Source organism: Motacilla alba, chromosome 22 (genome assembly GCF_015832195.1).
Source record: "Motacilla alba alba isolate MOTALB_02 chromosome 22, Motacilla_alba_V1.0_pri, whole genome shotgun sequence".
NCBI classification, from domain to species: domain Eukaryota; kingdom Metazoa; phylum Chordata; class Aves; order Passeriformes; family Motacillidae; genus Motacilla; species Motacilla alba.
In genome coordinates, this window is record NC_052037.1 from 1,003,312 (window position 1) to 1,027,532 (window position 24,221).

General features: G+C 48.1%; 1 protein-coding gene across 4 annotated transcripts in view; it reads left to right on the forward strand.

The window, feature by feature from the left end:
- DOCK5 (dedicator of cytokinesis 5) overlaps nt 1–24,221 on the forward strand; it is an 81,937-nt gene that overhangs the window by 16,608 nt on the left and 41,108 nt on the right. For all 4 annotated transcript variants that reach the window (XR_005259632.1, XM_038160271.1, XM_038160272.1 and 1 more), the window contains exons 2-22: nt 134–217; nt 6,172–6,212; nt 7,091–7,146; nt 7,930–8,026; nt 11,293–11,441; nt 12,160–12,295; nt 12,446–12,603; nt 13,247–13,328; nt 14,161–14,290; nt 15,115–15,187; nt 16,640–16,782; nt 17,393–17,518; nt 18,051–18,175; nt 18,266–18,364; nt 19,142–19,214; nt 20,006–20,109; nt 20,389–20,581; nt 21,345–21,442; nt 22,422–22,511; nt 22,868–22,968; nt 23,765–23,899. Coding sequence is in view for 3 of the 4 variants with exons in the window: in XM_038160271.1 (XP_038016199.1) it covers nt 134–217; nt 6,172–6,212; nt 7,091–7,146; nt 7,930–8,026; nt 11,293–11,441; nt 12,160–12,295; nt 12,446–12,603; nt 13,247–13,328; nt 14,161–14,290; nt 15,115–15,187; nt 16,640–16,782; nt 17,393–17,518; nt 18,051–18,175; nt 18,266–18,364; nt 19,142–19,214; nt 20,006–20,109; nt 20,389–20,581; nt 21,345–21,442; nt 22,422–22,511; nt 22,868–22,968; nt 23,765–23,899 (2,293 nt within the window). In the remaining variant the exon portion in view is untranslated. The remainder of the gene's footprint in view (nt 1–133; nt 218–6,171; nt 6,213–7,090; nt 7,147–7,929; nt 8,027–11,292; nt 11,442–12,159; nt 12,296–12,445; nt 12,604–13,246; nt 13,329–14,160; nt 14,291–15,114; nt 15,188–16,639; nt 16,783–17,392; nt 17,519–18,050; nt 18,176–18,265; nt 18,365–19,141; nt 19,215–20,005; nt 20,110–20,388; nt 20,582–21,344; nt 21,443–22,421; nt 22,512–22,867; nt 22,969–23,764; nt 23,900–24,221) is intronic.

A 24,221-nucleotide genomic window follows, 5' to 3' on the forward strand; every position in this document is an offset into this window, starting at 1 on the left:
GTCTTTTCCCAGTGTATTCCATGCCCAGGGTGACTTCATCCCTTTATTCCTTTTCCCAAATCCTGCCCTGCCTTTGGAGAGCCCGTTCCCCAAGCTGATTTCCTGTTTTGCCCCTTTTCTCCCCATTTTCCAGCCATCTACAACTACGAGGCCGTGCAGGACGTGGAGCTGTCCCTGCAGGTGGGGGACACTGTTCACATCCTGGAGATGTACGAAGGTAGGTGCAGCTCACAGGGGCTTTGGAGGGAAAATGGGAACAAATCAAGAGTATTTTTCAAATTTTAGATCTGGATTTTCAAATTCTCTTATGCCCCAAAGCACAAATTTGGTGTGTAGTAGCTGCTATAGCCTCTTAATTTTTAAAAAAGTGTTAAAAATGCAGAAATACAGAGGGTTTCTCATCTCTGTGCTGTTCCAGGCAGAGTTTATCAAGGTCAGGTTTCACCAGTGTCTCAAGGCAGCACTGAAAGGGAAAGAAACATTGAACTCTGGCTGTTCACTGCTGTTCTCACCTCTTTGCTTTGGCTCCCCTTTGGGCCAGGCCAGGCACCTGTGCTCATGGGATGAACTGATCCTGCTGGAAAATAAGAATAAAAATTTTAAAAACCCCTGGCTTTTAATGTGAGTTAGTTCTTGATTTGAGTGGATGACAGGAAGGGAGAGGGAAGGGCTGATTAGTTCATAGTTCGTGTTGTTTTGTGTTGTAGTATCACAAACTGGCATTAAATGTTCCTAAAACGCTCCAGTTGTGGAGCTTCCATGCCCTTTTTAGGCTGTTTCTCCTAGTCCTTCACTGGGACATTTTTCATAATACCTTAATGTAAACCACAAAGTAAACAAAATTCTTAATTTAAAGATGAAAATGACACTTGAGTGTTTCAACTCTCCCTATCAAATTTGACTCTTTGACAAAGATTTCAATATTAAGACTGGAACAAGGCCATTCAATCATTTTAAGGAACGCTCTGGTCGCTGCTTCCCTCTCTAAAACTCAAAGGTAAAATATAATTCGATTATTTTTGCAAGTGACATCGATTTGAATGAAGATTCTGTGCTCAGGATCAGCACTGAGAACTGGGAGCTGCTCCTTCAGCAGTTCATTCTTGGCCCTTTGTTCCCCTTCCATCCTCAGGACCGGGGAGCAGCTCCCAGTCCTGGCAGGTTTTAAAACCTGTCGTGGTTTTACCCCACTGTGGGTGATCGTGGAGAGGGGAACAAGGGAAATCTGTGGAAATCACTGATTTATGACATGGTTCTGCAAAAGGACACAGGGAAGAGGGAGGAGAACTCCCTGGGGAAGAGGAGGCATCTTGCACTTGCCAAAATTTGGGGGATTTACTTCTTTCTCCCTATTTTTAATTTTTTTATCATTGTTTAACCCTTATTTCTTGTAATCAGTTTAACAGAGACAGGAACACGGATGAGTCCATAAATGGCACCCTTTTTTTGGCCTGAAATCTCCCAGTTTGGAGCTTTGTCAGGAGAAAATTGCCTGTGAATAGTTTGGGAAAGAGTGAATGTTTTCATGTGTGAAGGGGAAAGTGATGGTTCCCATATGCCGAGCCATCAGTGGGGAGCAGGAATCTGTGGCTGAGGCACCTCAGAATTCCAGCAGGGCAACAAAAATCCCCTTTCCCAGAAAGAGCAGCCAGAAACCCAGGCCAGACAGTTGGCACTGTACAGGAGAAGGTGCAGAGATGGTGACTCTGCTATGGGTCTGCTCTAATTTCCCATAAATTCACCTCAAACCCTCCCCATTCTGATACTCTGCCTGCCTGGGAGGAGCTGCTTGTGTCTTCCCGAATCTCTTTTTTTGGGATATCAGCTCTCAGCTGTGTTCCCAGCCCTCTGCGGGTCTGGCTTTGAGGATAAATGTTCTCACAAGAGGCTTTTTCTGCTCCTAGTGCTGCCTGCTCACCACTAGAGCTGATAAAAACTGGTTTTGTTCCTCTAATCACTGCTCTTATCTGGACACACAAGCCTCCACTGAGGAAAAGTTTCCATGGAACCAGGGCGGGGGCTCTGGGGGAGGAAAGGCTGGAGATGCCCTGTGGAGTCATTTTTTGGGGCTGGGAGAGTCCCCATGAAGTCATTTTTTGGGGCTGGAGAGGCCCTGTGGAGTCATTTTTTAGTGTCTGGGAGATGCCCTGTGAAATAATGAAATTTGTGAATATGGGAAATATGTGAAATAATTTTTGGGGGTTGGGACAAGCCCTGTGAAATCATTTTTGGGGGTTGGGAGATACCCTATAAAATAATTCTTTGGGGCTGGGAGGAGGAAGCCCTGTGAAGACTTTTTGTGGGGTTGGAGTACCCTGTGGAGTAATTTTCGGGGTTGGGAGATGCCCTATGGGGTCACTTTTTGGGTCACCTTATCTTACCCATAGCTGAGGGCGTTCCCCAGGCTGTCAGTGCCATTCCTTGGGGGGTTCAGGGCAGTTTTGGGGCTGTCCAGAGGCTCTGGGTGCAGCAGCAGCCCCTGGGTGTTGTCACTGTCATTGCCCAGCTCGGGAGCACATCCCAGTGTGTCCCCAGGGCTGCTGCTCCCAGTGATCCAGAACATTCCTGCCTGTGGCCTCCTCAGCCAGGTGTCCCACGTGGGAGTTCTCTGTGCTCTGGGGGGATCCGGGTGGATCCATCCCAGATGTGCTGGCCTTTGGTGTTTGCAGTAAATGTTATCTGCTCCCAGGGCTGCCTGACACAGCTGGCACAGCTGAGCCGCCCTGGGGCTCAGGCACTAAAGGGAATTTTGGGTGCGCTTTGGGGCAGCTCTGGGCTGCACAAACCTCTCCTGAGGTGGCTCCCAAACCCTCTGGGCAGTCCCTGCAGTCAGGTGCTGCTCCTGTGCTGCCTCACAGTGCCGGGAAATGTCCTGAAATTACAAAATCCCCGCTTGGTTGTGCTGCCCCTGCAAAGGCTGGAATCACAAAATATCCTGAGTGTAATGGAACCACAGGGATCATCCAGTCCAACCCCTGGCCCTGTACAGACACCCCAAAATCCCACCCAGATTGGGGCTGAGGCTCTGAACACACTTTGCCTCTTGTTTTCCAAGCCCCAGTTTCCAAGTTAGGCTGATGCAGTCGGGGTGGATGGTGAGTGCACCTGGGAGATAACACAGGAGGTGATAAAACAGCGGGGATCATACGGGGGGTGATAAAACAGGGGGGATCACACGGGGAGATCACACACAGGGATCACACAGGGGGTGATAAAACAGGAGATCACATGGGGAGATCACACACAGGGATCACACAGGGGGGATAAAATGGGGAGTGATAACAGGGGATCACACGGGGATGGATAACATAGGGGTGCTCACATGAGGGGCATAACACAGGGGGTGATAATGGGATCACACGGGAATGATAACACGGGGTGGATCACAGTGGGGATCACACACAGCAGGGATAACATGGTGGGGGAATAACAGAAGGGGATAACGGGGATCACACACAGGGATCACACAGGGAGTGATAACACAGGGGTGGATAACAGGAGCGATCACACAGGGAGTGATAACACAGGGGTGGATAACAGGAGTGATAACACAGGGGTGGGTAACAGGAGGGATCACACAGGGAGTGATAACACCGAGGGGATCACACACACAGAGGGGCTAACCCGGTGGGGAATAATAGAAGGGGATAACACAGTCATTTTTCTGACCTGCAGCTCCCCTGTGCCAGGGATTCATCAGGGTGTGACATCCCTGGAAATTCAGCTCCAACTTGGCCAAAGGACATAGGGAAGGACGTCAGAGGGAAACCACAGGCTGAGCAGTGTGAACTGAAGGTTCCAGATATTTCCAGTACAAGCTGTCCATGGAGTCATTGAATGCTTTGGGTTGGAAGGGACAGTAAAATCATACTGTCCCAGCTCCTGCCATGGGCAAGGACACCTCCCACTATCTCAGGTTGTTCCAACCTGGCCTTGGACCCTTCCAGGGTCTTGCTTCTGTATGCCAGTAACAATCTGTGTAGGACGCCTGAGAGCTCTCGGATCTCTTTTCTTGGATCCCTTTTACGCAAAGAGAGCCAAACCCACTGCAGAGCCCAGGGCTGTCAGTTCGGGTCCCACGCTGCAGAGCAAGGTTTTGTTTTCCCCTCGTGTCTCTGCCTGCAGAAGGGCACGAGCTCTGTACAGCTCTGTACAGGATTTCTCCTTCCCCCGGCCAGAAGACACCCAGTACACGTTCCTCCTGCCTGCCGAGGGTTCAGCTCTCTGCACAATCCAGGAGAAGCAGGGAACCTCGCTGCCTCCAGGACTTTGGAGGCTGCTCCAGTGCAGGGAGTCTGTCCTTGAGCAGGGATCTGGGAGGACGCTGCTGTTGAGGGGAATCTCTCCCAGTATGAAGGATTTATCATTATTTTTGTTAACTGTAGGATTTCAGGGGAGCTATGGGAAGAGCCACGCTGTGGGTGGAAGGAATGTGTGCTTACATACCGTGACCCCTGGCAGGTTCTGTTCCTGCTGAAGAGTTTACCTTGAATTTGTTCCTGGTTTCAGTCACCCCTGGGGAGGGTGAAGCAATGCCCTGAGTGCTGTGGGACAGGAAAGGCCTCCAGGAGGAGGAACAGGGACCTTGTGGTCCCACATGTGACCTGGCCTTGCATCACTGGGGAGAGGTTGATCATAGCTGGAGTGTTGTCCTTAGATTTTTCTTTTCCATACTGCATAAAATCCACTAAGTGAAGGCTAAAGTTGAGGGCTTGATCAACTAAAAAGGCCCCCAACAAAACAACAACCCCAAACTCTGAGTAATTTCTTTGCAAGTCTGCTTATATTTTTGTTTTCACTCAGATTTCAGTCTGAGTGTTGGAGCAGCTGAAATTTTCTATGTCATCATCAACTGCAAAACCTTTCTCTGTTTTTAGCCCATCTCTGCTTGGGGAAAACACTCAAACACTTAAGCAGTCTCATTCCTCTGAAGATTTTAGCATATTTTGGTTTGGTTTTTTTTTATTTTAAGAAGAAATTATGTAATTAATTGACCACTGCCCAAAGATTGACGTTCCTATTAAAGTGATGGATAAAGTTCTAGAAGGTGGGAGCAGAATTCTGGCAGAAGCTGCACGAGATGCTTGCAGAAACAGCTTTGCACAATCAGGCCCAACGTGCTTTTATGCAATGATTGCAAAATATTTTACAGGAATGGGGGGAAGGCCAGGGGGCCCTTTGAAACAGGAGGAAGTTGTGCTGTCGAAGGGCTGAATGTGTTAAATGGGATTGAAATCCCTCCTGGTAAATTCCATGAGCTCTGTCTCCCACCCTGAGTAATTTGTGCTTTCCCCTTCAATTAGTGACAACTTAGATAAAAATAGAACCTAAATCTTCTCATCCCTAATCCAGAACCTCATCCATGGCTCCATGAGCAATGGATAATCTTGTTTTCCTCCTGTGGAAAGAAATGGAATTTCTTCTTTCCTCCTAACTTATTACTGGAGTATTGGAGGCTTTGAGCTGGAGGTACCTCCCCATTGCAGGAGAAAGGGCACAAAGCTGCTCTTCAGAAAATAAATCAATAGAACTACAACCACATGCACATAAAAATACTCAAAAAATACAAATTAAATCATTCTAAGCTGTAATTTATGGTTGAGGAGTGTCAGATCTGTGGTTCTTTATGGAACCTTCTTTGATAAATATAGGAATATTGGGGGGACCAACAATAAAGCCACCAAAAAAGAATTTAAAAACAAGCCCAGGGAAACCAGCCTCCCCATCTCTCTTCTTTGCCTGATTATTCCCTTAAACCCCTTTGCCTTCCTCATGCTGCCACTCAGCTGGGCATTATGTCCTTGCATGGGCTTTAATGTCCCTCCCAACCCAACCCATTCCATGGAAATCCTGGTTAATAAACCCAGGTGCCAAAGAGAGGAGAAATGTTCTCTCAGAGACTTTTGCTCCCGAGGCCTGGGCAGCACAATTTTTGTCTTAAAATCTTCTGTCTTATAATCTTCAGGTCTTCCCAAGGTGGGATGGATAAACAGGATTTGTGCCAGGGCAGGGAGCTCAGCTCCTAGAAACAGAGGTGTCTTCCCAGGAGTGCATCCCAAATGAGAAGATCAATGAATTGGTGTTGTAGAAAGGTGGTGAGAGTCACCATTTATATTTGATTGCTGTCAAGAGGAAATAATTCCATACAAATATCTGTGTTTGCTTTGCCAGGCTGGTACCGAGGATACACACTCCGGAATAAATCCAAGAAGGTACGACCTCACTTTTGGGTGACTCCCATTTTAATGTCACACCTTGCCAGACCCCATCTGGTGCTGAAAACTCCTGTATTTCTTGTCTTAACCTCAGGCAGGACTCCTGGCCATGGTGTCCTGTCCTCAGTGACAGAAATCAATGACCTTGGGCTGAAAGTTCAGAGCCTGTGTTGGGAATTCCTCCACTGGAAGCATGAGGAATGCCATTGGAACTTCCAAAATTACCTGTTCCCATCTCCTTGCAGGAGTTCATTGCTTTATCATGATGCTCTGGGACCTGTGCACATCCAGCATTAGTTCTATTTAATGGGAGCATCAGAGTTTTGACTGGAAAATATTCCAGAAATGACACATCCCTGGCTCTCAGCCAAGCTGCTGGAGCTTGGGCTGGAAGCTGCCTGGAAATCCAGGTTCCCCCGGGAATGCTGGCACCTCTCCTGTGGTAACATCCCCCACAGCCTCTGCTTTTAGGGGTAAAGAGGAGAGAAAAGGGAACAGAAAAGGATCCCAGCATTTCCAGAAGGTTTCTCTGTAACAATAAAAATGTGGGAATTTCTGCAGTGGTGCTGGTGGTGGGAGCTTTTCTAGGGAGCACAGAGTAGCCTGACAGAGGGCTCCAGGAATATTTCATGGCAATGACTGATAATTTTCAGGAATTTCCAGCATTTCCTGCAGGAAGATGAGGGTCATGGGTGTAAAACAAGGAATCAGCTTCTCTGAGTTGCCAATGTGGAACCTGCTGCTCCTCCCTGTCCTTTTTTCCTGGCATACTGGGACATTTCTTACTCCTTTCCCCTGTTTTATGTTAAATATCTTCTTGTCACATCCTGTCCCACAGTAGGATTGATTTATTTCATTTCTCTCTTTATTTTTAGGGCATTTTCCCAGAAACTTACATCCATTTAAAAGAGGCCATCGTGAAAGACCGGGGGTAGGTTGGCACTTCTTTGGCAGCAAAACCCAGGGGATTTCATTCCATTTAAACCCCAGAAGAGCCAATTGAAATAGCTGTGGCTGCCACAAAGCCGGGGTGTACCTCCTGAGCTGGACTAGTGCTGCCTAATTCCATTTTTCAGAGCACTGACAAAGCGGAGCAGTCAGGAGAAGGGGCAGCAGGAGATGATTTGCAGAGTTAAGGCAGCTCTGCTGGACAAGTCACCAGTGGGGAGGGTCAGTCCAGCTCCATGCAGCTGCCCTGGGGACTCCTGCAAGTCATAACAGACTCCTGCTGGCAGCCAGGGCCCAGCAGGAGCGTGGATTCCTTCCTGTCTTGGAAAACACTGGAGGAAATGACTCCTCCTTGGATTCCTTGAGCTGGGTCTGTGCTCGTTAAGTGAGAGCAAAACAGCGGCTGCAAAGGAAGGAACGTTATAAAACACTTCTTTTTAAACTCTTATTTTCAAGTAACTGTTACCATTGCATGTGGGGATTCTTCCAAATTTAATTTCTGTCTCTTTATCCTGGGTTTGGAACAGATCCACAGGGAATAAGAGGAGTGAAAGGAGCTTTAAGCATTTTGCATTAAAAATGGATGGTGAATGTGCGTGTGTGTGTTGAGAACAGCTTAAGGGTCTTGACATCATGTGTGAGTGAATTGTGTGAACACCAACTCTGCTGGAATTTCCATTTTTACGTTTATCACAAAAGGGTGTTTTCCACTAAGTTTAAACCCAAAGTGTGAAACCTTTCTCTGGCTGTCTCCCTTGTCTCCCAGGCAGCACGAGACAGTGATTCCCAGCGAGCTGCCCCTTGGCCAGGAGCTGACGGCCACGCTGCGGGAGTGGGCAGTGATCTGGCACAGGCTGTACGTGGTGAGTGCCCAGGGCTGGGGCTGTGCAGGGAGCTCAGCCTGGGCTCTCAGGGAGCTCTGAGCAGGGAGCTCAGCCTGGGCTCTCAGGGAGCTCTGAGCAGGGAGCTCAGCCCGGGCTCTCAGGGAGCTCTGTGCCTCTGCCCAGGGCAGACTGAGCGATGGAATGGGGCCTGGGGGCTCTGAGCAGGGAGCTCAGCCTGGGCTCTCAGGGAGCTCTGTGCCCGGGGCAGGCTGAGCGATGGAATGGGGCCTGGGGGGCTCTCAGGGAGCTCAGCCTGGGCTCTCAGGGGCAGGCTGAGCGATGGAATGGGGCCTGGGGAGCTGTGCAGGGAGCTCAGCCTGGGCTGTCAGGGAGCTCTGTGCCTCTGCCCAGGACAGGCTGAGCGATGGAATGGGGCCTGGGGGGCTCTCAGGGAGCTCTGTGCAGGGAGCTCAGCCTGGGCTCTCAGGGAGCTCTGTGCCTCTGCCCGGGGCAGGCTGAGCGATGGAATGGGGCCTGAGCTCTCAGGGAGCTCTGTGCCTCTGCCCGGGGCAGGCTGAGCGATGGAATGGGGCCGAGCGTTCAGCTGTGGGGTCTGACAGAGGCAGGGTGACACTGTGGGTGACCCTGCCCTGGGGCGGCGGGGCCTGGCACAGGTCACTCTGTCACCGTGTGGGAGGCCCAGCTCACCTGGGAAATCCAGGCCCTGTCCTTGCCAGCCCTGCGTGAGGGCAGGAGAGCCCAGCTGGGCACAGCTCTGGAGTTGAGGGGTGGGCTCTGCTGGGCTGGGAGGGTTGTAGGAACGCCATGGGCTGGCTGATCCCCACCCAGAGCTCCCCTGGCAAACAGGGACAGGGGAGGGGACGGAATCAGGAATGTGTTGGGGGAGGCTTGTCAAACACCACATCGTGGAATGTTTTGGGCTGGAAGGGATCACTGATCCAGCTCCTGACCCTGCACAGACACCCCAAAATCCCACCCTGGGCATCCCTGGAGCGCTGTCCAAGCTCTCCTGGAGCTCTGGCAGCCTCGGGGCCGTGCCCATTCCCTGGGGAGCCTGGGCAGTGCCAGCAGCCTCTGGGGGAAGAACCCTTCCCTAAAACCCAGCCTGACCCTCCCTGGCACAGCCCCAGCCATTCCCTGAGTCCTGTCCCTGCCCCAGAGCAGGAGCTGCCCCACAGAAGGAATTCCTTGGCTGCTCCAAGGCCTCCCATGACTGGAACTCTCAGTAGGGTAGGGAAGGAGCTCTCATGTCCTAAATCCCTGAGCACAGAGTCCCCTCAGCAGTGTCCCAAGCCTGGCACTGCAGGGATCTGAGGACTGTCCTGCAGCAGGTGCTTCTTGCTCAAAGAAATGAGTCCACAGGGAGTTGCTTTATTTTAAAGGCACATTAAAGAGTCAAATTTGATTTTTCTCTGAGCAGTAATGAGTTCAGCCTGCACAAAATGTGCTCCAATACTTTAATTAAGAAGAGGGAGTGAGTTTAAATGAGCTCTAATCACCCAGTGCACCCAGAGCAAGTTTTCCAGTTTGGAAATTTCACCAGGCCACAAATAAGTTGTGTTTGTGTGCCACGGAACCATGAGAATTTATTCCAACCTCTCAATTTAATGAGAAGCTCTACGTGATGGTATCACTGTGTGAAAAGAGAGTTTTGTTCCTGGCATTTTTTATTTCTGAATAACTTTCAGATCCCAGCCTCAGAATCTGTTTTTTTAACAAGCAGAAATCTTTCATGTTCCTGTGCTTAACCACTATAAGTCTTAAAATAGGTTTGGAAAATGTTGTGGTTTAAAATGGATTTGAGTTTATTTTATTTTCCCTGCAGTATGTATTAAAAGAATTTTTTAAAAAGCTAAAGGAGGAAGGAGGCATTTGAGGAGAAAAAAGGAAACATGAGGGGATTTTTTTATTTTGGCAGCATTTAATTTCACTTCTTTAATTTCTGTGGGTTTCTTTGCAGCAGTGGCTTTATCTCCACTGCAAAATAAATACAAAAATGGGGAGAGTTTATAATTGGTTTAGTTAATAGGAATTAGCTGTGAAGATAACTCAGGTCAAATTGAGGTCTGCTCTGAAAATTCACATGAATTGCCTTTCTTTGGAAGCTTTTTTGTGCAAAAACATGGGGTGGGGGAGTTTTGTTCATAAAATATATCTCAAATATCCTTTCTATAGAGCTAAAAACTTAAGCAGTCCCCATCAGCACCTTGGTGTTCACCCAAATCAAAGGGAGGATTGTTTTCATACCTTTAAATTTGAGGGAAGTATGAGTAGTTTATGTCAGTCCTGTTCATTGCGGAGATGAGAATGGAGAGATAATTGCAATTAGGTTCTTTTTGTGCTCTGTGGGAGCAGGGGGGTTTGTAGCTCACCATTAACAGCTCCAGCCCCCAGTGAGCACCAGAAGGTGGCACTGGCTCTGGGGGAGATGTGACCCAAACCCAACTCTGGCCTTTAGGATCTCACTCCAAGGAAGGCTTTTAGTGCAAAACCAGGCACTGAATTATGTTTAAATATCTCCTTTGGAGCTGAATAACCTCATCACTGTGCCAGTAACTCAAATCTGTAGCATTTCCCTGTGAAAATAGAACTCTGCCAGGAACTGCCCCACTGAGGTGGCAGAGAGAGAGGGAAGCCTGGGCTCCCTTTTTAATGGGTGAAATGTCTTCCCTGACACTTCAAAAGCTTATTTACTTATCTGAGCACATACTGCCACAAACAGGGTGGGTTAGCACATATCCATGTTTAATTACAGCCTTGGAGCTGGGAGGCGCAGGAACAAGGTGTGGGGATGGCACTGATTCTTATGAGGGTGGAACCAGTGAAGGGCATGGGAAGTGTTTTCATTAATTAGAGATGGTAACAGGAATGGCCGGAGGAGGCTCTTCACCAGGCAGGTTTTGTTCAGTGTCCTTGTTCAGTTGTGGTCCTTTGACATAATTTCTCTGTCCCTTTTATAAAAAACCTCCGTCAGAGCAGTCTGGAAGTGCTGGAAATCACCAGAGATCTATTTTTAGTGGGTGAGGTTTTTCTGAAATAATGTCCCAGGGAAAGGTGAAGCCCTTAAAGACACTTAAAGATCTTAAAGGCACTTAAACCTTGGCAGTGCCAAGTGCTGCAGAGTTTACTGTGTGTCTCTGATCTTGTGGTGTCACAAAGTGCCAGGTATTTTTAGTCAAATAAAACTTGTGTGGTTCTGCAGCTGCACACATTTCAGAAAGGTTGCTGAGCTGAGGTTCCCAGGTTTTCCTTGATTAAAATTGCCCATTATTTTTTTGCCTCAGAACAACAAAACCACGCAGTTCAGGCATGTCCAGCAGCTCACCTACAGCCTGATAGAGTGGAGATCCCAAATCCTCTCCGGGACCCTGCCCAAGGATGAACTGGCTGAGCTCAAGAAAAAAGTCACTGCCAAGATTGACTATGGCAACAGGTGAGCTCTAAACTCCACTTGCAGGGCAGAGGAGGCTCCCAAACCCCAGGGAAGGCTCTTAATGCAAAAGCAAGCACTGAATTAGGCTGAAATCAGGCGAAGTGGCAGCTTTGAGTCCCTGTGACATCGTGGCCACCTGGCAGGTGGAGATGGAGCAGTTGGTTCTTGATATGCCACAGATCTCTGTGCCTTGGCAGGAATTCTCCTCTCTTAATTCTGCACGAATCCTGGCATGGGGTGGCCTTTCCCTTGGAGCGCAGTGTGTGTCTGGCTTTGGATGTGGTGGAGAAATGCTCTGCTTTATCAGCAGCTGAGGGGCAGGATTCCACAGACACCCCAGCCCTCAGGGGTTTGCAGTCCCCAGGACTCATTTATCTGCCTGTCAGCCGTGATTCAGTCCAGCAAGGGAATTAAGAAGAAGCTTATGGCAAAGAACAGCAATCAGCTGCAATCTGGGAGCTTGGTAGATACTCATCCACCTTTGAAACAAAGCCATTTAAGCAGGAATAAGGGAGATGTCACTTTAGGATTGAGTTAGCTGACCAATTCCTTCTCTCCTTAATGGGAAAATGGGAGGGAGGAGTTTTTTGAGGCAGGAAAACCAGCAGTGAGTGATTATTCCAAGGAGTGGGATGTTGAGCACTGGCAGCCCGGGCAGTGGTTTGATCTTTGCTGCTCCCACATCCTGGCTCTTTTTTTGTCTCCTGGGGCTGTCTAGGATCCTGGGTCTGGACCTGGTTGTCCGAGATGACAATGGGAACATCCTGGACCCAGATGAGACCAGCACAATCTCTCTCTTCAAGGCCCATGAAACTGCATCCAAGAGGATTGATGAGAGGATCCAGGAGGAGAAGGTACCTCTGCTGTCCCTGGTTTGCCCTCTGTGCCCACTGAGTTTTTATATTCCTCTTAATGTTGAGCTCCTTTGGCAGCAGAACTAAATTCTCCTGTGTTTGTTTGTAGTGGAAATATAAAATGTAATGGAAATATGGAATTCTTTGCAGTCCCTGCAGCAGAGTTTGGACCTCCGGGGACAGCCAATATTCAACTCCACACACACTTACAGCCTCTATGTGAACTTCAAGAACTTTGTCTGCAACATTGGGGAAGATGCAGAGCTGCTGATGAGCCTCTATGATCCTGACCTCTCCAAATTCATCAGGTAGGGGCTTTTTTTGGAAATTCTTAAGCAGTGTACTCATCAGGGTGATCATTCATAAAAGTCAGCAGGACACAAAGGGAGACCCAGCAGATGCTTTCCAGTTCTGTTGGTTGCTGCCCCAGTGGGGGAAAATGAATTCCAATTACTTTGGAAAGAATTTCAGGGAGATAGAAAGTCCAAGCAACTGTCCCTCCTAGAGCTGGGTATTTCTTTGATCCCACTTTTTTTTTTTAATATTCTTAATTTTCCCTGCTGTGGCTGCAAGCCTTGGTTAAGCATTTCATTAATTGTTTCCCAGTAAATCATGGATTTAAATGATGTTTGCTGTCCAGTCAGTGCCAGTTCACATCTGAAGACTTGGGAGGATATGAGGGGCTTTATCAGGGAGGCAGTTCCGTGTCAGGAACGCTCTGTGTCCATCACTGCAGTTATCAGGTGTAGCCATGCAGTGGGAATTGTCCAGGAAAGCAGCTGCCAGGGCTCACCCCATCCTGCCTCCATCAGTGAGTCACTTCAGAGGCATTTTGGGATAAAAGATTGGTCAAATACTCCTAAAAGATCAAAATACTGTTGGGCTTTTGCCAGGAAATGAGGATGTCAGGTGTTGATCTGTTAAAATTACTTTTTCTCCCCTTCTTTGCAGTGAAAATTACCTGGTTCGTTGGGGCAGCAACGGGATGCCTAAAGAAATTGAGAAGCTGAACAACCTCCAAGCAGTGTTTACTGTAAGTTCAGAGAATCCCAGAACAGGTTGGGTTGGAGGGACCTGAATCCCATCCAGTGCCACCCCTGCCATGGGAGGGACAGCTCCCCCTGTCCCAGGCTGCTCCAGCCTGGCCTTGGGCACTGCCAGGGATTCAGGGGCAGCCACAGCTCCCTGGGAGTTCATCCCAGCCCCTCCCCACCCTGCCAGGGAAGGCTTTTTTCCCAATATCCCATCTCTCCCTGCCCTCTGGCAGTGGGAAGCCATTCCCTGTGTCCTGGCACTACCAATGTCTCTATCCCACTCATGGTCTCCCTCCAGATCCAGAAGGCCACAGTTTTTGCCTGTGTGAACCCCTCCTGTGGTATTCACTCTCTCTGAACAGAGAGAGACGTAATTCTCTCTCCCAGGATTTTTCCTGGGGAAGGCAGTGAGAAGCTCAGAGCAGAAGAGAAAACAATTCTCATCTCTACTTGCTGCTCCTGTTTGGCACATGTGGAATGTGTTACGGAGACTGTTTACCCAAAGTGATTTGTTTACTGGACGCTGGTGAAGGCTGTGTTGTTTCCTTGGCCACTTGGGTCAAAGCTGTGTCCTGGCTGTGTCCAGACAGTCACAGGTTTTTCTTTAGTATCTCTTTAGTATAGTTTCTCTTTAGTATGGCTGTAGTATAGTATTAGTGCAATATAGTGTAGCTTAATAAAGCAATTGTTCAGCCTTCTGAAACCATGGCGTCAGAGCACATTATTCCCTGCCTGGGGGATCGCCTGTTTCCCCTCCCTCCCTCCCTCCTCCTTTCTTCTTTTCCTCTCAGAAAGGACATTGATGGAAGTTGATGTGAGCTCTCTTTTCAGGACTTGAGCAGCTCTGACCTGATCAGGCCCAGGATCAGCCTGGTGTGCCAGATCGTGCGGGTGGGGCACATGGAGCTGAAGGATGGCAAGAAGCACACCTGCGGGCTGCGCAGGCCCTTCGGCGTGGCAGGTGGGCACTGCCCCCCTGGGGCACCTGCATGGCCCAGCAAACCCCTGGGGGACTGGGACACGGGGCTGGGGGCTGGGAGCTGTGTGCTGCACGTGCCAGCACCGCCTGGGAGCTGCCAGGGCCAGCGTCTCTGCTCCAGGGTGGATAAATTGTCCCCCTGAGATCTTTCATGAAGGTGCTAGCTGGAGATCAAACACTGTCACTGCTCACTTTTGTCACCTGCCACAGAGACAGCAGGCTGCCAGGCTGCAGCAGACTTACCAGGGTGGGATTTGCTCCTCAGGGCTCATGGGATAAAGCTGGAGGTTTTAAAGGAGCCTTGGTGAACCAGACTGCCAATTCTTATTTTATTCCTGGGATTCCTTGTGAAGGGGCTTGCTTGAAATCCTCAGTGGAAATCAATATCCAAAGAAGCAGCGTTTGAATACGAGTGGAATTTCATTGCCTTGAAATGCCCCAGTGCCACCTGGTTTTCTTGAAGGGTGTATTTTATAGGAGTATTTTATCAGGGTATATTCAGTGTGTTCACACTCACTGCTATGGGCTGACAATGCACATCAATGTAAATGTGCTTTTAAAGAAGTTAAAATGAGAGTGATGCCCCCCATTGCTGTCACAGAATCCCAGATTTTTGGAAATAACCTTAAATCCTGTCCAGTTCCACACCTGCCATGGCCAGGGCTCCTTCCACTATCCCAGGTCACCTAGAGCCCTTGTTTTGAGTGACACTGGCCCAAAATAACCCCTTGCTGTTTCCATTCTGAGAGGGCAAAGCTCTCTCTGGGTTCTTGGCAGCTCTGAGTGATGCTCTGCTGTCGTTGCAGTGATGGACATCACTGACATCATCCACGGGAAGGTGGACGACGAGGAGAAGCAGCATTTTATCCCCTTCCAGCAGTGAGTACTGGGCTCCAGAGCTCACCCACCCCTGGCCAAAGCAGGCGTCCTCTGGGGAGGGACAGATCTGTCTGAGAGCCTGGCAGAGCCCCAGGGGCTCTACAAACAGATCAGCTGATAGCAGCAGGCAGCTCTTTGTGGGGAGAGGTTTCTGTCACCCCTCAGGAGCCTTTGTTCCCCTTGGTTTTCATGGCTCTGTCAGAGACTCAGTTGCTTGGGGACTTTGGCCCTGCAGCTGGAATTTCTGGGTGCCTGTGGAGTGAGGAAGAGAAGCGCAGAGCAAAATAGTGTTGTGGGGCTGGCGGGATGTGACTTACAAAATTTTGTGGGGTTGAAAGGCAGGATTTTCAGAGAGACTGAGCAGAGACACAGCTTTTTGTCCCTGCTGTGTGGGACCCTCTGTGCCACTCCCTGCCCACGTTTCTTGGTCAGAGTAAGTCATAGGGAAGGGGATTCTCCCTCTTCCTGGGGAAGAAATTCCAGCCCAAATGAGTTCTGCATTTCTGCTCTGAGAGTTAGACTTGTGTGTTTGTTCTGCCTGCTCTGATTGCTCCCTTTTTTTGGCACATGGGAGTAACGAAAATGGAGCTTGTTTGGGTAGATGCAGCCTTGTTGTTACAGCCCTAAATAGAGCAAAGCATTGGCTGCAGCTATTTGTTGCTACAGGGTATTTTCAGGGGAGATTTGGGGTTGTTTCCCTGCCCTTTCAGGGCCTGGAAGGATGGCTTTCCCTTTGCAGAATAACATTAGTCTGCTACTTTTTTTTGTGTGTGTGTGTGAGTTTGATTGTTTTTTTTTTTATTTGTTTAGGGGGTTTTATTTTGGTTTGGCTTTTTTCATTTGTTTGTTTGTTAATTGTTTTGGTTCGGGGTTTGTTTGGGGTTGGTTTTGTTTTTTTTTTTTTTACTTGTTTGATTTGGTTTTGTTTTGTTGGTTTGGGATTTTTTCCCATTTTTCTTCTGCTCCAGTGAGGCTGCGTTCAGACCTCCAGCTGCACACCAGGGTGGGCAGCCTGTGGAGACCTCATTTCTCCCTCATTATTGGTGGTGTGGGTTCAGGTCAAGATCCAAACCTCACTAGTCTTGTTTGTGACTAGGGATGGGTTCATCACTTAGGTGTTGTCACAGCAGTCATTAATCTGTATTAATTTATATTAGTTTACCAATAGTTAATCTGCATGGGGACAGCTCTGAGGCAAACCTGAAGTCAGAGCTTAAATCCTGAGGTCAGTGTTACTTACCATAGGCCCGAGGGATAGACTGTGATGCATTTCCTGGTGTGAAGGTTTAAATGGATTTTGTGCAGGTGAAGGAATGAAAATCCCCATGGAATCCTTAAAAAACCCCACATTTATTTGTAAACCAGCCGGCTCCTGGCCAGGCCTCTACTTGTATGTGGTTGGTGTCAGTCTGTCCCAATTCCCGATCCCGTTTTTGTGGTCCTCCTGCCCAGGATTGCCATGGAAACCTACATCAGGCAGCGCCAGCTGATCATGTCCCCCCTGATCACCTCGCACGTCATCGGCGAGAACGAGCCCCTCACCTCTGTCTTCAACAAAGTCATCGCTGCCAAGGAGGTCAACCACAAGGGCCAAGGTGCAGCCTGGGAGAAACCCGGCCTGGGGGAGGTTCCCAGGAATCAATGGGTGGTGAAAGTCTAGGGATCAAGGTTTAGTGGAGTTTAATCCCTTCCCTCAGCCCAATCCATGGTCTTCGCCATGGTTCTCACTTTGTCCCTTTGTTCCATCACACATGGAGCTGAAATCCAGATAAAACCAGACAAAACTTGCATGAGAACAGCTCCTCCAGCTCCTCACTTGCTTGCTAGTCATACGTTTAAGGTCAATATTTTTTAACACCTTTAATTTTAAAGTGTTTTATGGGGAGTGAAATATTTGTAAGTGGACATGGCTGCGTGCCCCAAATGGATTTGGGGTTAAATCACATTATTCCAGATTTTTCTGGTCTTACTTGGCTCAAAGACACTCAAGATTCATCTCTGAAGGTGTGGGGCTTGCTTCAGAGAATCTTCTTGCCCAGAAAAATCTTACTCAGATTCAGGGACAGGGAGGACTGGGCAAGAGAGAACCAGATGGGGACATGGAATTGTCATGAAAACACAGATTTTTTTTGAAGCGCAGGCTTAAATTTCACGGGTTTGTACCTTTTTATTTTCAGTAAACAAGTGTCATCTCCCTTTTCTTAGGTCTCTGGGTCTCCCTGAAGTTGCTCCCTGGGGATCTGGCTCAGGTTCAGAAGGATTTTTCCCACCTTGTAGACAGATCCACTGCAGTGGCTCGAAAAATGGGGTTCCCTGAGATCATCCTCCCTGGTAGGTCCTGTGTGCTTCTACGTTCCACGGAGTGAAAGAACCTGAAATCTAGAATTTCTGTCACAGAAAGACTCATCTTAAAAAATTATATTTTTATCTGAAAACTTTATCTTTTTCTTCAAATTTCCAGGTTATTTTCTTATTTTTTGTCACAAGAAGTTGAAAACATGAGTTTCCTTTCTTATGGCAAAATGATGGTTTATGGAGCTTTATTGGCTCTTAAGTCAAAGGAATTTTTGTTGCATATGGCTTTGACCCACCCATTCAGAGTGGGTTTAACCCTAGAGAGCTCATTAAATTAAAAAAAAAAAAAAAAGCCAAAACATAAGTCCAGAGGTTTGTAGAAAGGTAAATGGTTCATTTTAGAAGATTTCTTGTAATTTGAGACAGAGATGAAAATGGTGTGTGTGGGGGTGTTGTTAGTTAAAGGATAAGGTGGCACCCAAGGGTGTTAAATTTCAAGCTGGGTATTAAATTTCAAGCAGTCTCAGTGGGAATGAGAATCCAGCTCATTAAACTCTGGGAACTGCAGGTGACGTCCGGAACGACATCTACGTCACCCTGATCCAGGGGGAGTTTGACAAAGGCAAGAAGAAAACCCCCAAGAACGTCGAGGTCACCATGTCTGTGCACGACGAGGATGGGAACCTGCAGGAGGTAGGACGGCCTCTGACACCCTCTGAAGATTGACCACCCAAAACACCCCGAATTTACCTTTTTTCCTCCACCCCTGTGTTTTGTCCAAAGAAAGCCATCCACCCTGGGGCTGGCTACGAGGGAGTCTCGGAGTACAAGTCTGTGGTTTATTACCAGGTCAAGCAGCCCTGCTGGTACGAGACTGTCAAGGTATGGCTCTGTCATTCCCTGTGTGGCACCCGGGTCAGGAAGGGAGTGAGGCACACACAGACTCTGGGTCTCCCCAGCAGGCTGATCGAGTTCATGAGAAACCCATTCCTTTATACACCCTTCTGATGCAGGTGGACCTGCTTGGTCATTTAATCAACTCCCCAACACCATTGGCTAATGAAGAAGACACCCTTAGGTAAACATGAGAAAACAACTGTTCAAAACACCAGCTGCAAGATTGTTTTAATTCTTTCTCTGAGCTTCTCACAGCTTTTCCTAGAACAATTCCTGGGAGTGTTTATCTGTTTCCCCCTCTCTGACTAAACTGTCGTATCCACATGTCCCCCTTTCTGTTTAAAGGAGGAGGCAGCGTCCGTAATCCGCTGCAGGGCCCCTTGCAGGAAGGAGAACAAACACAGCTCAAGAGGTCTCTGTAGCAATTTGCCAGTTGTTAATCAGAACCTCAATCAGATGCTGATTTGGAATGGTCAGAAAGATTTCCAGCATATGCCATCGAGTTCTGTACAGTCAAGCCTTGTTGTTCCTTCTTATGAAAAGCCCTTACTAATTCCAAGGCAGTAACACACATTGTTGGTCTCCTCAAGGGCTGCGTAGTCTAACTTGTCACAGCCCTTTTCCAGAAACGTCAACATCTGCGTTCTTCCTCTGCGTGCAAACCAGGACTGATGTAGAGCAGCAGCTGCACCAGCACCAGAATGTGCTGGAGAGTGGCTGGGGACAGGGGAGATGCTGTTTTCATCCTGTTCTCCCATGCAGGTGGCCATTGCCATAGAAGAAGTCAGTCGCTGCCACCTGAGGTTCACGTTCCGTCACCGCTCGTCCCAGGAGTGTGAGTGCCAGGAGGGGACACCTGCAGGAGTGCTGCGCTCCTCACACTCCCTCTGAGTGTAGAACTTCCATTTCTGCTTATTCACAGTGTTACGGATTTTCTTCTTGCTTAGTTTACTTATTCCCAGTTTTGTGGCAAGCAAAAAAACCAAAAATAATTCAAATTTTTTTGCACCCAGAATTTGGCACTGGTTTTGTCCTGAAACTGAAATTTTGTAAGGAGCAGCAGTTTATCCCCCTGAAAGACAATTGTCAATGTTTGTTATTGCTTTTGCTTCTCAGTGTAGGGTGTTGCTTTTAATTTATTTCCCAATTCACTGCAAGGCCTGGTGGGCTTCCAATGATCTTCCTACAGGAGGGTTTCTACTTAGGCTACTGAGAGCATTAGAGCCAGAAGTTGCATCAGATCACTTCAGAGCCCTGAAATGAGATCAATAATGTGGGGCTCGGCCACTGAAAGACTCTGAAAGGCACCTGGTTCTGAAGGCAGTGACATCCTTCCATATCCACAGCTCACAAACCAAAGTCCCAACCGAAAATATGTATAGAATTCTAAATCAGAGCATCATTGAATTGTTAAGGTTAGAAAAGACCTGGAAGATCAAGGAGTCCAGCCATTAATCTGTCCAGAAAAACCACTAAAATTGTGTGTGGGAGGTGCTCCAGGAGGATGTGTTTGTGTCGCTGCAGTTGCCTATTAAATAAAGCTGCTGATGGGGTTAGAGGGCTGCATTTTGGATTGTGTGCGCATAATTAAGACAATTGCTAATGAAGATTTCTCCTGTTTTGCAGCCAGGGATAGATCTGAGAGAGCTTTTGGTATGGCCTTTGTGAAGCTGATGAATGCAGATGGAACGACGCTGCAGGATGGCAAACACAATTTAATTGTTTACAAGGTAACCTGGGCATTTCCAGCCCTGTCTCATGTTTAACTCATCAAAACTCTCTCCTGGCTGATTTTCCAGGCAGTAAAAAGCTACAAAAAGTGTGTGTGTTGGATGGGAAATCCTCCTAAACTCTGTGGCTTTGGAAATAGCTCAGTTCATTTGCAGTATGGGCAACTTATCCCTGAAATTAGGAACTCAAGCAATGATAGAGATGACAAAAGTGTTTCAAACCCATTCTGGCTGTCACTGTGGGACATGACCCTTCTCCCTGCTGTGTTCAACCAACAGGGTGACAACAAGAAAATGGAAGATGCCAGGAGCTATTTGACTCTTCCTTGCACCAAAACAGAGATGGAGGAGAAGGAGGCTCCCTCAGGGAAAAACCTGCACTCTCTGGCCAACTTCACCCCCACGAAGGACAGCACAAAGGACAGCTTCCAGATTGCCACTGTCATCTGCTCTACCAAACTCACCCAGAATGGTAGGGCTTGTGCTGGGGCTCTGAAATACAAGAGGGCGTTTTCTTCAGGCAGCTTTGTGGCCAGAGAGCTTCAGCTTTCATTTTGCTGCTCATGTGTCAGTGGCAGCCCCGTCCCATCAAGCTGCCAGAACAAGCTCCCAGAGTGTTTGTGCAGCCCTTAGAAACCCTTTCACACAAATATTCAATCCAGACTGCCAGCGTTCAGCCCAACCAGTTTGCTGGCACATGTGGAAATGTCACCTGTCAGTGACAGTGTCTTTGTTTGATCAGGATTTGAAATGTTTAAGGTTAATTGCCTTCTTTCCTCTGCCTGTTCAGAGGGCAGCAGTTAGGACTGAGCTCTCCAGGGTGATGATGTGCATTAACTGTGCCGTGCTGCCAAAGGGGTCAAAATGAAGAGCAGGATGTGCCTGAGTCCAGCCTGGGCTGCTAAATGATGGGAGACTTCCAGCAGCTCTGGAAGGCCCTGCGCTGAGTCATGCACTTCGATAAAATTTCTGGCTTGAGATACCTGCTCTTGAGTCCTTAAAAAAACCTGCAGAATGGTCTCCAAATGTGTTATCAGATGGCAGCCAGGTTTCCATTTATAGCAGAGCTTTGCTGTTTTGCCAAGACAAAAGAAGCCCCTCAAGGTAACATTCTGTACCTCAGGGTGACTGTTCTTTGTGCACTGACTCTAAAAATAGCCCCCAGCCTTGCTGTGGGCTGCTCTGCAGTCCTTCAGTCAGCTGGAATTGCTGATTGCTGCTCTGTGTCCTTGCAGTTGACCTGCTGGGTTTGCTGAACTGGCGCTCCAACGCCCACAACATCGCCCACAACCTCAGGAAGCTCATGGAGGTGGAAGGAGGAGAAATTGTGAAGGTATTCCCAGGAATCTGAGCCTCCTGGGTGCACACACTCGCGTGTGTCAGCCTGGTGTTGGACCCAAAAGGTGTCTGGGTAGGCTGGGAGGGCAGGTCTGAGTGCTGGGAGAACCATCAAATCATGGGATGGTTTGGCTTGGAAGAGACTTTAAAAACAGCTTTTTCCATCCCCTGCCATGGGCAGGGGCACCTTCCACTGTCCCAGCTTGCTCCAGCCTGGAACACTTGGACACCTGGGATGGGGTAGCCACATCTTCCTGGGAGCCTGTGCTCCACCTCTCATTAATGGAATTCACCAGAATTACAGAAGTTGAAAATTACAGGGATCAGGGAGAGAGCAGTGACTTGATTTTCCCCTTTATCCTTATGAAATAAGAGATCCATCCAAAGCCTAACTTTTCGTTTTCAACTCCTTGGTGAATGAGGAGGGGCTTGCTGTGAATCTGGCAGCAGAGACAGCCCAGAGATCTCATAGAGTACTGTGGGGAGTGGACCTGGAATGGGGGAATTCCCAGAGAAAACCTGAAGGATTTAGGAGGAAGCCTTACCTGCAGAGAGGGGTCCCAAGAGTGAATGTGCTGGGATTTTGCAAGGTGATGGTTTTATGGAGCAGCTGAGCATGAAGTTAATGTGTCACTGTGTCACTGCAGACAGGCTGAGTGCAGTGTCCTGCCTTGGGACAGGGCCAGGCTGCTTTGGAGAACTCAGGATTTTTATCCTGTGGGATGAAAAGGCAATAGGACAGCAAAGTGGGGCCATTTGGAGCTGAGAAGAAAAGATCTTCCTTACTATAGAGATGATCATGACAATCATGTGCATGAACACAGGGCTGGGATCCCTTTGGAGATGTTTTCTCGTGGACCAGTTTTACAGTTCAGCCGGGCTGGAAGGGGAGGAATGATCCAGCTCATGCTCCTGTGCAGGATGCCAGAAGCAGTTGCCTTTCCCCACCGTTTTCTGTTCCTTTTCCCCTCTAGTTTTTGCCAGACACCCTGGATGCACTTTTCAACATCATGATGGAAATGTCAGAAAATGAAACCTATGATTTCCTGGTGTTTGATGCCCTGGTGAGTGAATCTTCTACGCTCAGAGTTTGTTTTCAGCCACATTTCCAGTCTGTTCCTGGTGATTCCAATGAGCAATTGGTATTTTGCTCTAGAAATAAATTATATTTAAACACTTCTTAATGCTTTTTCAGGAGCCAGGACTGAAATACACATCAGGTTTTTAGTAGCCACAGTGAGAAGAGTAATAAATTGCACACAGACAGTATTTAGTGACTGTTGTAACATGAATAACACTCTCTGTAGCATTAATGCTGTTGATAAAACAGAAATTACAACCCAGCAAAATAAATTAGAGACTGTTCTATTCGAGTTAGTGTGCAGCTCTGTGCATCTGTTTCCTTCTGGATTTTTGGCAGGTATTTATTATTTCTTTGATTGGAGACATCAAGTTCCAGCATTTCAACGCTGTGCTGGAGACTTACATTTACAAACACTTCAGTGCAACCCTGGCCTATGTGTGAGTATTGGTCCCAGGCCTCGGGTGTCACCCAGCAGTGTCACTGAGGGCTTTGGGGATGAGATCAGCTCTTGATGATGTATTTGATGAGGTCATTTTTGGTGATGTTAATGGGATAAAGGCAGCAGAGAGCAGAGTTCCATCCCTTCTCTGTGTTCAGGAGAGAAAGAATTGCTCTTTTTGCCCTCTAAAAAATTCTGTTGTGAGATTTTTTCTGTGAAAACAGATAGAAAAGACACTTCTTTCACAGATCTTGGCTTTCCAGCCCCTTGATCAAGCACCCCTCAGCCAAAAGCCATCCCCCTTGTGGTATCAGAAGTGAAAAGTTCAAACTGAGGGCAAAACCAGAAACCAAACTGCTTTTGCTCTCTGAAAATCTCCTTTTAGTTTTCACTGATCCACATGAACTGGCTGTCACCCTAAAATAAACACAATTTGAAATCCCCCTCTCCTAGAATGCCTCCTTCCCTGCCCTGCCACACAATCACTGCTTCCATGTGGTTTCCTTTTCTCCTGCTCCACTCCTGGGAGTTCTCACTCAGGGAGAAAGCCTCAGTCCTTCCCCTGGCAATGGGGTTTGCATCTTCCTGGACAGCTCCTTTTAGGGCACAGGAAAAGCAGAGCAAGAGGGTGGAATCTGTAGCCTTTCAGCCCAAGGTTTGAGAAGGAAGTGGCTGTGAGGAGGAGCCCTGTGGTGCTCCTGTGCCTGCAGTTCCTCTCTGGGGTGAGGAAGCTGGGCTTGCACAGGAACTGAGCCGTGCCTGTATTGGTTCCCCTTTTTGTTTTATTTCCAAAGGAAACTCACCAAAGTCCTGAACTGCTACGTGGGGAATGCTGAGGACTCCAGCAAGACAGAGCTGCTCTTTGCAGCCCTGAAAGCCCTGAAATACCTGTTCAGATTCATCGTGCAGTCCCGGGTGCTGTACCTGAGGTGGGTCAAGCCCTTCCATCCCTGGGCCTCCTCTGGGAAACCCACTGGAGTTCCTCCCAGTAAATATCACTACAGCAGATATTCTTCACCAAATCCTCTATCACTGACTGATTAAGAGGATCTTTCTGCCCTTTGTCTGTGGCTGGAACAAACAAGTTGAGCAAAAATTAAAATACCAGATTAGAAGGGAGAAAAACCTTTTAGTCCCCCCTAACGTGCAATAAGCAGCACATGGTAGAGCTGAAAAGGAACCCAGTATTTCTTTTTATAAAGTAAAACATGGAATTTCCTCTTCATTTTTAGAAACTTTAAAAAACCAGTA